At 40.3% G+C, this 13,658-nt stretch overlaps 1 protein-coding gene across 1 annotated transcript in view; it reads left to right on the top strand.

Annotated features, from left to right (window-relative positions):
- The window catches only part of LOC147662586 (E3 ubiquitin-protein ligase NEURL1-like), a gene marked incomplete at its 3' end in the record, with an annotated part of 229,345 nt that overhangs the window by 48,791 nt on the left and 166,896 nt on the right, over positions 1-13,658 (top strand). The window contains exon 4 of the mRNA XM_086951063.1: positions 7,033-7,354. Coding sequence (XP_086807189.1) covers positions 7,033-7,354 — 322 coding nt within the window. The remainder of the gene's footprint in view (positions 1-7,032; positions 7,355-13,658) is intronic.

Below are 13,658 nucleotides of genomic sequence, written 5' to 3'. Positions count from 1 at the left end.
GCCATGTTGGAAAGTTAAAACAATGATAAACTATACACCATACCATTCCAAGATGGCCACCCACAGTTATGTTTACCTTATTCTTTAATGCAAAGCATTTTTTTTAAACTTTTTTCTGCTTTTGTATAAATGTATCTTGCATATGTTTACTTACATTGAGTGTGTGTTTTACTAATCATGAGTTAAATAATAAATTCGGGTGAGTGGGTGAATGCAATAATGAGTCAGAGAATGGAAGGATGCATGTGTGGAAGAAAGAGCTACTGGGCACATTTGTGATGAGTTAGTGAATGAGTGCCTAAACTCATCAGAGACTGAACAAACAGAGGGGGAGGTCCTTGGTTGTTGGACTAGATGCCAGCCGGCATACATGGTGACACACACAATGAATGTGTACTGACACCATCTTAGTTTGCAGAGTGTTGACACAATGTACCAGGACACTAACAGGACGATTACTGTGCCCTGCCAAGATGTGGATCATGAGTAGCTGTTTGATTCAGAATCTAACTGAATACCACTTTATTTTACCAATGCGATCACCACATAACTGTGAACTACCCTCATTGTGCCTCATGGAGGTACACTTCAGAGAGTGTGGAACCTCAACTTCATGTATGTATTGATGCATTTTAAGTTAGGTTTATGCATATTCAAATGCCCTTCCACCTAGCCTCCACCCTGACCCACTTTCCACTTACACCATGGCAATTGCAAATTTCCTACCTGGTCCAGGTCATTGCGCAGAGCGATTTTGCTGGTGACCAGTTCATGAGCCAGGTCGTCCTTCTGCTCGAGACGCATGCTGGCCTCCTGCAGTCGCTGGTTTTCTCTCTGTGGAAGAGACATGCAGACCATGAGAATGAGTTAATCATCGAAACGTTGAAGAGGGATTGACATACAGTGGGCAAAGCAAACAAAGAAAGCAAAACGTCGCCATCAGAGCAGCATACATGTAGCATAACTGCAGCTTACAAGGCAAGAGAAGGATCAAGGGGTGGCTTGGACTGCAGTTACTCAAAATGGCAGAAGTTTTTTTCACTCAAGAAAGGAGTCACTTCACCTGCAACATGTAGTCAAAACAGGTGCCTGGCTCTTAATTGGTAAAAGCAAGGAGCGAATGTAACAATCTACGCAGCATACGAGTTAGCAACATATATGCAGCTTACATTATACCTTGAGTGATGAGGGATAGCCCGGTTGTGGATACACATGTAGTGTAGTTCCTATTTTCCCTATAGGCCCTGCGCATTGGAATAACATAAACAGCAGTGTAGACGTAGAAGTGCGGTCTTTCAGGTCTCTACTGACTATGTTAGACTTAATTGGGTTTGTACCAACTAGCTCAGAGGTCACTGGAAACTTTCTTGACTGAATAGGAAGTGATCAGCTCCCCTGGCTCAGACAAGAAGGGATTCAGTTTTCCAACAACCGCATAAACATGACAACTTTGCTCCTTTAGAATAAGAGTCAATCTCTAGAGTCGTGTGAAACAATAGACAGCTATTTCACTCAGTCAGTTGTGCAAGAATTACTTTCACCAAGATGCAGAGAATAGAGAGACAGGCATTTTCAATAAAAGGTATTAGTTATTGAACAGTATTTCTTCTCATGCAAGAGAAATGAATTGCCACAATTGCAAGACTTGTTATTATAAAAAATGCGTACAGTAAAAGGAGGATTGCGAAATAATACTGTAAAAGCATTGATATGGTTTCTTAGCCATACAATGGTTAAAATGAATAAAATATATACATTCATATATACATTTAGCTAACGTCCTCAACTGGTGCTTCTAACTACGCCTACCCCGGTGTACCTGACCTAAGCCTAATACATGGGAGGGAATAAGTAAGTAGCAGTTTAAGTTAAGTTGGTTTTGCCAAGGGTTTGCTTCAAGAATTCTCTCTAAGGGTTTAGTCAACACTGTACCTCTGGAATAGAATGTTGGAGGTCTTGTATCTCCTCTCAGGACTCGATATCCCAGTTACCCGCAAGGTTAGGCTGGAAACGCCGGGGCTGGATTTTCTCGGCAGGAGAAAAGACAGGGTCTTTCTCAGCGCGTCAAGGAGGAGGAGGGGCAGCGTCCGTGGGCTTCTCGCATCTGCTGGGCTCTACAAGGGACAGCTGTTCTGCTCCTGTATTCTCTATCACCACCGCTGTGTTTGCTTAAGGCAACGTTGGTAATATTTATACCTGGAAGGTGCATTGTTTGACGTAAGTTTTTGGACATAAGACGTCAATAAAGATGTCACTAAGAACCAGTCGTTCTTACAGTGCTCATTAGAGTTCTATTACTAATCAAAACATAGCAAGCGGGGCTTTCCCAGGTTGCTGGGGGTTTTATCTGTTGAAAGAACTCGGTGTGTAATCTAGGAATCTAAGATAGTGGCTTCTGCTGTGTCATCTACTGTAATGAGCTGCAGAGTTTCTGAAATATGGCTCTGATCGTTTATGCCATTATAGGGGTATGGATTGATTATAGCCGTATAGGGGCATAAGGTCACAATATTGATCGGGGTCCTAGATAGAACACGACACCCACTCCACAAATTTATGTCCATCAAATTACTAAAAACTAAAGCAATAAGATGCATGTGTAATACTTCCCACCCCAAAATACATATTGCATTTGAAATGGCGTATTTGAAATACATGAAAATATAGGTACTGTACGTCTTTAAGCATAGAAATCATTAAAAAATTATAGCATATGTAATCAGTTGAACGATTTTGCCAAAAATTTCACATAAAATATCTCTTTATACAGAAAAGAAGGGCGAGATTATTTCATCACATATAAATGCATTTGCTGTAAAATGTACTAGAGGCTGAGGTAAAGTTATTTTGTCTCTAGATTTACTAAAAATAGAAGTTCTGTTCTTTATGAATAGTTCTACTTTAAGCAAAGGTATTCGTGCCAGGAAAAAAAGGTAAATATTTTGAAAAAGTGTTCAATAAAAAAAAAAAATGTTTATGGTGAACGGGGGAATAGAGTTCCAAACGCTTTTTAGTCGTTTTTGTTGATCAAAACTGAAGGCCAAAATCAGAGTTCATGGGAACGCTGTGCGCTGGAATGCTTTTCAAAAAATCATTGTTGTTGTTCAGGGGAGAACATCATATCAGACAGGCTCTTAAAGAATAGGTCTACATATTCAGGTGACATCCTATTTCATTCAGATACTCATAAACAACCTAGAGACTCATCAGCTACCATATACTTCAATATTATTACAATAAATTGACATTCTTTTGATCGCCGCAATGACTAAAGAAGCTTGCAAGCAAGACACAATCGCCTTGCTCAACCATTTAGCAGAGAATGGTCATATGATCTCACCCAAGAAATTGCAATACTGTCAAAGTGAAGTAGTGATCTTGAGGCATTAGACAGAAAAGGGAGTGAGACGAGCGTCTCACGAGCGCATGGAGACAGTCCTTAAGATGAAGTTTCCAACCACCCAGAGAGAGGTGAGGATGCCTTTGGGCCTGGTTGGCTACTGCCGACAATGGATTCTGAGCTTTTCCTTCGTGGCAAAGTCTTTGATTAGGCTGGCGTATATTGATGTCATTGACCTGGTTCCAAGGGATGACAAAAGTATGGAATTCTTCCAGGAGCACACAAACCTGCTTTTTAGGGCACCAGCTCTTGGAATGCCATACTACACAAAATAATTCTAATCTTTTGTCATGAGAGAGATGGGTATGCTTTGTCTGTACTAATTCAAGCCCATGGGGGACACAGGGCCCCATCGGTGACTTCTCAGCTACTCTTAATCTGGTGGCTGCAACGTAGCCCGGTTGTCTCAAAGCAGTCGGAGTGGTAAACCTCTAGTATTCAGCAAACTGAGGGAAAAGTGATGGGCTACCCCTTAGTTGTAATGGAACCCCATTCCATCGAGATCCTCCTGACCCGTTACAGAAATCAACACCAAATAGCTGCCTAACCCTCTACATCAGAATAATTTTGGCAGCAGAGAGATGTTTTCATTCTGAATATTAGATGCATCATGAATTGTACTTACGCTAACGTAGGTTGTGTTTACACTGTCCTCCATCTTGCGCCAATGTCACAAAACATCACATTTACTATTGCTGTTTTTCTTGCTCGAAATAAAGGATTATGAGATTCACACGAATAACCAGAGAGTATTCCCATGGACTTTCCCCTCACTGTACTTAACTAAGGGCACTTCAATTGTTCCAGGCTATTGTTACACAAGATATCAATTTGGATGCTCGATTAAATTGTGAGAATACCTACAAACTCATTGTACTACTACCATGAAAGAAACTCAAATGTATTCTGTAGTAAAATGGTTCCCTATTAGTACATACTATGAAAACTGTGTAAGCATGTAGAATGTAAGAACATCTTTGTTAGATCCATATAAGGGGACATGTAGATTTCTATGTACAGGAGACCTTTTACCCTTAGAAGGTAAATCTGTGCAGAATTTCAAGTAGAACTTTAAGGAGTTCTCTGTACCTATGATCGGTATGCTTATTATGGCATGTTCTATGTGGTTTGCCTACCAATCATTTATATAAAGCTTTGAAATGACAACAATTGTCTGTCATTCTTAAAAGAATGTTTATCACCTGCTACTGAGCTTAATTGATTATATAGGAGTGATGTCTCCAGTCGGGGAGAACCAAAACTCCATACCAGGACTGCACCGCTCCATGTCCTAGCTGTTGGTTTGCCTAATGAGTTGGATTTTATGATAAGGTTGCTCACCAACTTTCGTCTGGAAGACATGGTTCTGGGTGAATGAATGAATGAATAAAAGAAGTCTTTTAAAGCGTGAACAAATAAGTACAAAATACTTGCCACTGGAATCCCTATACTATAAGTTATTAGCCTCCCTTTCTCCAGATGTCCCATCATCAATCCTGAACAATTATGAGTCTGTGCATGCTTGTGTGAGTGTACATGATGGTTAACTGTGTTATGTTCCAATAATGTATCAAGAGAGTCAGGTAATATAATACATCAAGAGACCGAAGACAGGATGATATGTACATATGTCCCACTTTTATGGTATTTATTTTTTGGACATATCTGTCTGTACTTATCCATATATTTTTTGGGTTATGTGAAAAAAACTTAAGCTTAAACTAGTTTATTTCCACATTTATTCAAAAAATAAATATACACTGATACGCGAACACCTGACATAAATACCCATTAATGATAAATCAATAAAATAATATGAAAACTTTACTTTTTTGTATCAACGTTGTACACATCTAGAGCTCTTTAAGCCTAATCAGGAAACTTTTTGTCTTTATTTTCTTACCTGTCAATCTGCACAGTTGTTGACTTGCAAGTCAAGACGTTCAGAATTTAGAATCACTCAAAAAACAAACACATTTCTGTTTTTATCCATTATTAAATATAAATACAGACTGCAAATAAATAATTTTCTTTCTGTATTTATCTGTAAAAATCAGTAAAAATGGAAAACAGGCAACCTTAATTTTTATACACATATTGTTCGTATATATTTTATGTTAAACGTTTCCTTAGGCTCAGCTAGCATGAAAAGGATGTTTTTTTTCATAAAGGGGAAGCCTTATATGTTATATAATTGATGTTGTAGCTTATTCAGAAGTTGGAGTGTACGTTCAAAACACATTTTGCTGTATTAACAACACTTTCTGTCTGTGCATCTGAGAGGGTTTTTGGTCTGGCTGTTGAGACAGCCGAGGTTGTGTCGCCATCCTCCCCTCCCCCACCCAAAAAATAATTTAAAATATATATACATATAGAGGTGTTTGGGCAGCAGGCTACAAAAATTAGTCTGTTTAATTGTTATGCACATTTTGTTTCTGTCCGCCACAGCATACAGCTTGAGTCAGCTCACATATCCCATTGGCTCCCTTCACTTTGAGTGACTGCACAAAGCCTCAATACATTTTTCACACCCACCTAGAAATAGCATCTTTCTCTGCTGTTGCAAATCTGTTCAACTTGAGTTTTTTTTTAAATTTAATTTAGGTTTAGTATTATCATAAAGTACCAGCTAATTATTTACCTGTACTTCTTTTTAAAGTTTGTTAGAAAGTGTTTAAGTGGCATTGTAAAATTGTAGCAGCCTAGGATTTGAATGCTTGGTTAGTTAGCAATTTTTCTTGTCCCTTCACAAGTAATAATAAAATCATTGTGTCACTGAAAGGCGTGTTTAACACACACACTTGTAAAGAAGCTGCCTCTGTGACTGGCTTTGTCAATGCTTGTCTAAATTGATATATGAAAGGTTCAACTAATAATGGTCAGTAGTTGTAAACAGAGCATTCAGGTGTACCGTCCATGAAGAAAATGCTGAATAAACAAAGAGGGTTGAGGAGCTCTGTGAGGTTGTTCAGTGCTATCTTTAAGTACTTTGTGGTGCTGACCAGTTAATACACTGTTGGGAAGTAAATTACATTGAGACTGGGCATCCCATTGGGTAAATCATTGTTTCACAAGCATTATGTGGGATCATTAAATCATGGTAAATATTCAATGTACATGGCAGCATCCCCTCAAAATATGGGGTTTGATACCACTACTTCGTGTGCAATAAAATTAGCCAAACAAGTAACTTACCTATATGGCCAGCATGCCAGTGAAAATAAATGATATTTAAAGGAAATGCACCACTAAATATAAAGTAAAAAAAAACAAATATCATGTTCTTACCTGATTTCATTCTTCTTACATTAGTACAGCCTAATATAAGAAATATTTGTTTTAGTGTCTCCTAGATCCGATGCTGTAGTTAATTTACAGAGGAAAACTGACTCCCACGCTTACAAGGCCTATTTAACGTAGTTATAGTTCAGTGCCCAGATGCAACATATCTTTTGGTTCTGGTTAGATGCCTTTCTTCATGACCTCTACATAAGGGAAATAATGTAAGCTTGGCATATACCAGGCAGCACCACTGGGGAGGGAGCATCATGGCCCTCTCGACCTTTTGCCACTGGTGAACTGTATTTGTTTGCATATTATAACATAATAATGTTTATTATTCTTTTTCTCAGATTACGAAAAAACAGTGTTGCTGGAGTGGAGCTCTTCGACTCGGATTTACTTCCAAGGATCCCTCGCGGATTAATCCGGACACTCTTCCCAAATATGCGTGTCCAGACCTAGTGTCCCAAAGTGGCTTCTGGGCCAAAGCACTTCCTGAAGAGTTTGCAAATGAAGGAAACATCATTTCATTCTGGGTGGACAAAAAGGGCCGTGTGTTTTATAGAATCAATGACTCTGCTGCTATGTTGTTCTTCAGCGGTGTGAGGACTACAGAGTCGCTTTGGGCATTGATCGATGTGTATGGCCTCACACGAGGAGTACAGCTTCTTGGTATGTAACCTTTACATTTCCTATAATGCTACCTGCACTGCAGCAATGGTATTTTAATTTTGTGTTATAGTGATATTCATGAACCGCTCAGAGAAGCTTTTCAGGAAGAAGCTACAATTCTTCTCTTGAAATTGGTAATGGAAATTCAGACTGGAAAAAGATTGAGTGTAATATTTAGTGAATCATGCTATCTAAAGCTAAATGCAGATTAAAAGGAAGTGAGAAACCATAAATTACTTGAAAATACTACTATCCGAAAGTCAATGTAAACAAATGAGCTTTTGAGTGACCCTGTCATATCCCCCCTGTATGCTTATGTGCACTGTAACCCCTTCTACATATCCACCTTCGTGATGCCAGTGGGATGTTTTTTCTGCTGAGTCATTTAGAGCTAGCAAGGAGACTATCAGCAAAGTAAAAACTCCAGAAACAACTACTACTTGATTGCTGTTCCTAACTTAATTGCTAATGTCCTCTGGATTACAAATAGTTCTACATGCCAAACGAGGAACAACAAAAGGCAGCAGCAACACAGGGTCCAGCTCATTAACATGAAGCATTCCCTCAATATTTTAAAGGCCAGATATATGACCCTTTTTTGAGCCCGCAAACAGGAGATCCTCACGTTTGCGACCACAAAAAAGGGTGATGGCATGTACAAATGCTATTTTGTGAGTCAATAGCATTTGGAACTCCCGCTATTCGGAAAAGTCAACCCTTCCTAATAGCGAGTCAACATGCCATGTACAATTGTTTTGCGACCGCATTTGCGACCAGAAACCACTCGCAGTTTGCAACCCTTTGTGAGTATGTGAGAAAATATTTTTAATATCAGGCAGACCGCTGTCTTCACTTAAAAAATTTAACTGCAAAGTTTCATTTTTCGTTTTTAAATGCATCCAGTTTTCCTTCAAGGAAAACAGGCTGCATTTAAAAAAAAAAAAGACTACTTAATTTAAAAGCAGTCCCAAACATGGTGGTCTGCTGACCCCAGCAGGCCAATATCCCTGGGAGTGCTGGCCATTCCAAATGGAGTAGCAAATTGCACCTGCCTCATTAATAATCATGAGGCATGTAGGGCATGATTTGTGTACAACATTGGCGCTTGCACAATGAAGAATTGCAAATTCAAGCATACATGTACAAAGGGTGGAGGTAGACCTGTATTGTGTTACAGCCATTAAAAGGTTGGTATCACTAAGGCACAGAGGGCAATCAGTGGGCTAAAATCAGTGTTCATAAATAGCTTGTCCACAAACTAAAGAAGTAAAATTGACTGAAGTGTCCTATAAGCCAACTGGGAGGTCATATAATGCATAGATGATAGGTTCTTATAGGAATCAAGGATTCCGTATATGGATGTAGCAGGTCCAGACTGACCAGAACGTGCATCGGCCGTTTCCGCAGGAGACTGGAATGGTGGCAGACGGTTTTGTCACAGTGAGTGCTGGTTTTGTTACTGGGGGACAGTTGTGCAATGGTGCTGCAGTATCTGCCCCCCGTAACAAAAGCAGCAAGCACGCATTTCCAGCCTCCCGGGGCCAGGCAAGGGCTGACCAAGAAAATTGCAGGTCTGCTTTGGCTTCCCACTCCAGCCCTAGGATGTAGTCTAGGAAACTGGGCTGGTCTGATAAACTAAAATCATCCACAAAGATATGGTGGTAAGGAAATTTAGAATTGAATCTGCTGCCTGGCTGTGGCCTGACTTCAATTTTCTTTAAGTGTCTTACTTCTTTCCTGCCCAAGAGGAAGCATAGAGCCAGCCCAATATAAAGACTTGCACAGAAAAAAGAACATCTGAGCAGACAACTTTAGAAACATGCCAACAAGTAAAGAGCAGATTGGGGCTCCGACCCCTCAGGCCAAACACGCTTAGGGAGATTACAATCTGCAGGTGTGGCAATGCAGGCAGATTGCAGAGCTTGAATAAAATACATTTTGTACATGGCCCTATTCACAAGCATTTAGGCTTTTGCAAAAGTTAATGCATGTTCACAACTTATAAAAACTGGCAGGCGTATTGTAAGCAAGTGCATCCCTTGTTCACAAAGGAATGCAGGCGGCTGTGTGCTCTCCCTTGCTACCCTTCCCATTACCATTTAGAGTAGAACTACGGCAGGGGAATGGGCTGTACCTTCATTGTGCACATCTTCCTTTGTCGTCCTGGAATACAACTGCTCAAGCAGGTTATTAGTTTTGGTATACATCAATCCAGTTGTACCCCTCAGTTAGGAGAAGAAGTAAAGTCATTGGCATGTCTCAGGAATGGCCCTAAAACGCACATGGTCAGCGACTGGCTGCCGCCCCCCCCCATCTGACCACACCAACCCCCAGACACACGAACATGAGACCTGGTTATCTTTGGAAGGCGGGAGGTCACAAGACCCCCCCGGCCGTATTTATTAAGATATGAATTTAAAAAAGGTTTAATTGCAAGGTCAACAATTTATACAAAAATCAGCAGGACATTAGATACAATATTGTCAACAAGTTTGAGAGACTAACCTTAACAGAAACTCTAATACAGATTGTTTCCTAACCGAATCTAACATCCTCATCTTGATTTTTGTATACTACATTTCTGGCCATATGGCAAGGTCGCTAACCGGTGTCAGGTCCTATAACCTGCGCCTCACCTAGAGATGTGCGCATGCGCAGCCGGGCCTGGTAATTACCCGGTCCACGCCGTGAACTCCATTTACCCACTAAAGGAGGGCCCTTACTCTGCGCCATCTGGTGACGTCATGAGTATGCACGCGCGTGCGGCTACCAGCCTAAGGAAAGCGTGACTACTCCAACCCGCGCCCCTTTGAAGCACCAGTTACCTTGCCCCTGAAGTTCTAGGAGGGGCCAATGGCCCCTCCCCCTGGGCGGGAACCTCCATAGGATGATGCCCGCCCCCTCAGACCTTAAAATAGCTGCTCACCGGTCATGACCTTACCGCATGCCCCATACCTAATAAATACGACGACCTATGGGAAAAAATTCTAATGAACAACTACTCTAGCTAACACATCAAAAACATTAATGTAAATCTACAAAGGGAAAAAAGGCCTACACACAATTGCAACATCATAACATATTTCAGCTCAGTTCACTAAAGGGAAACAAATTCCTAAAGAAAGCATCATCAGCATAATATACAAACCAGACAAAGTTCACTTACGCATGGCAAAGATGGCAACAATCACCTAACAAATTACACCTAAACCAGACTAATGCAGCATCAACCATTTAGTTCCAGGGATGGTGGGTGGGGAAACAAGAAGCCCCGAGCGCGGGGCACAACACGCTGTGGGGGAGTGTCCAGAGAACAAGAGGGGCTCCTGGGCGATCCCCGCTTCTTTATTCACAAGGGACCGGGTGGGGGTGGCTACGCCCCCCACCCAGCCCCTCCTGCGGCCCGCCCTCCCTGACCCGGACATCCTACCATGGTATCCGGGTCAGGGAGGGCGCCAACCAATCGGTGGTGGGGCGCGCCGGGGAGGGCACGCCCCACCACCGAGAGGCACGAAGGGGGAGGCGGTCGCCGCGCCGCCATGCGGGCGGGGGGGCCAAGAGCCCCCCCTTTTCATATTCACAGAAGTGTGCTGCCTTCCTATCCCTCTCCTGCAAGAAACCTGCTCTTCACAAATGTACAGGTACACTTTTGTGTATGAGGACTCCGGTTCAGACAGAAGGGACTCTCAGAGCAGCCTCTGTATCAGAATTGCAGAGGAATAGCCAACAGTCAACCAGGCAGACATTTAGGGCTCTATCCACACAGATACATTTACATCTGTAAATCTTGCTTTATAAAAGTATTAGGACATTTAATTAAGTTTATCAAAAGACTATAACTACAAGTATTTAGATATACAATTTAAAGGGAAAATCATTTAAATAATCAATTTTATGCTGGCACTAATGAAATAAAAAGTTACAACACATTAACTCCTAAAATTAAATTGTTATAAATTACAAATAAATCGAAATATATTAATTTATAAATACTAATGTTAAAACAATAATTGTACAATATTACCCACCCTCACTAATAATTTTGCTTTTGTTTTATTTGTAGGAATTTGATTACAATTTCTATATTTAAGTTAAATGCCTTTTTGTATTGATAAATACAGGTTTAACGTTTCTTTTTTTGATTAGATTAAGTGTAATATTTAATTGAAAAAAATAATATTTATATTTTATTTTTATCGCTAACTAAACATAGTTTAAATTCAAAATGAATGTACATTAATTCCTATGGGATGTTAGTTTAATTCCATGTCTACTTTATTTTCTTCCTGATTGAGTTGCAGTACTGGTGGTTGGCCATTTGTGACTGGGCTGGAGTACTACTAGGGCTACAGTAAAATTAGAAGTGTATTTTGTGAATTTGAATGGCCCTATTCTTATGTGGGAAGTGTTTGTATAAGCCTGTCCCTTACTAAACCCCTCTGCAATTATAACTTTACCCCGCACAGTTTTTAGGAATAAATACCCATTTTCTCACTAGTCCCTCCCACGTTCCATATTTACTACAGAAACATATACCTATGTGTGTGAAGATCTGTGACACAGTGGCAGAGATTGCCATAAAGAAAAGATAGGAGAGGTGGAGAGTTCCATCTATTGGTTTCTAAGTTGCATTTAGCCGTAAGTAAATTGTAATACTGGAGTAATACCTTGCAGTCTCCGAAATGCAGTTTTTCAATCAGGCCCCTAATTTGCAGCATCATGACCCTCAAGTATACTGAGGAGTCTTCCCTATCTGCAGAGTGATGATGCCTTAGACCTGCAATTAACAAAGCGTACTCTGCCCGATGAGTCCTAGGCATCTGACAGAAAGAGTAGCCACTGGTTATTTGGCCCCTGTCCTGCATTGTGATGTGTAATTCTTAAAAGAGCAGTGGGAAGCATTCCTCTAAATCAAATGGCAACAGCCGTTAGATAAATACAACTGTAACCTAGCAATAGAACCCTGTTAAGGCCCTGACCATATCAAAGTAAGATGGAACGTTGTGGCAGCCATGATGGAAATTATTCATTGACTTTGGGTTCATCATGGCAAAACTGCTTTCTCTCATATCAAGAATGTATCCAGTATAAATTTGATTCAAGACGTTTCAGCTGGTATCTATAATAATGAACCATACAAGGGTCTTAGTTATGATAACCCACCACATTGTAATTTTCACACCAACTGTTTGTGCACTTGAATGACATGATCTCTGCCTAATTGCATTAACATTTCTACTAAATCTCACCAAGTGAAACCAAGTAAGGTCATATCTAGAAACAAATGGAATCTGTCAGTATCACAGATTGAATACTTTCTCTAAACACTTGCATGCTCTCTTTCAGTATCACACGACAGTATTGCATTTTATAATTCAACACGTGAGAAAGTTGTTGATCTTTTTGAGTCCTCCAATCCGAGGAAAAGAACAACAATTAGTTCTCAGAGAACTTAAAGTTCCTAGAAATAAATCTGAATCTTGATTTTCCTCTGATCTTTCGATGTGGCTTGAAATCGATAGGAAAATGCAAATGCAAATTAGATTTGGTTGACTTACTGTGAAATACGGCATTTCACCTATGTTCTACATCAAAAAACAAATTGGCTACATTAAAGTGTTATATATATATAACCACAGTTGTGAAACTTAAAAACCCAATGGCTATTATATTGATTCAATTACGTGTATGGAAACGCAGGTTAATTCTGTTGTCAGGAACTTCCTATTTAATCTTAGATAAATGGTGTTGAGTTGATTTTTTGTCTATATTAATGTACTACTCTGTCCATCAATCTCTACATTATCTATGACCTGGACAATATTTGACCACTGTGACATCATGCATGCAGGGATATCCACTATCTTAATTCATCAAGGTCAGGGATGGTGCAAGAGTTACATCTATCCCTAGTCAAATGCTATTTTTCAACCCCCTCAGGAAAAAGGGAGGTTTTCTTGTTAAATAGCTAATATGATGATTCCACCTAAGTTTGCCTGCCCACATAAGCTATATTTTTACATGCCTCTTATGATAACACTTCTGTCAGAATTGGTCAGTGGGCCATGCAGATACAGGCAATACTAAACACTCCTTAACCACATCGCTGCTGTGCATTTCCCCCCCCTGTGCTGATTTATGTGGAACTCCATTGTTCATGACGAGCTCAGCTCATCATGAGTGTATGGAGGTGTACATCATGACGAGCTGAGCTCGTCATGAGCGTCCAAGGAGTTAAGCGAGGATGCAGAGCCCCTATCAACCAGTGATTCTAAATCAAGATCTGCAGTGGAAAGTAGACCTT

Source organism: Lissotriton vulgaris, unplaced genomic scaffold, assembly GCF_964263255.1.
Source record: "Lissotriton vulgaris unplaced genomic scaffold, aLisVul1.2 SCAFFOLD_3172, whole genome shotgun sequence".
NCBI lineage: Eukaryota > Metazoa > Chordata > Amphibia > Caudata > Salamandridae > Lissotriton > Lissotriton vulgaris.
This window is presented reverse-complemented; position numbering and strand designations above follow the sequence as displayed.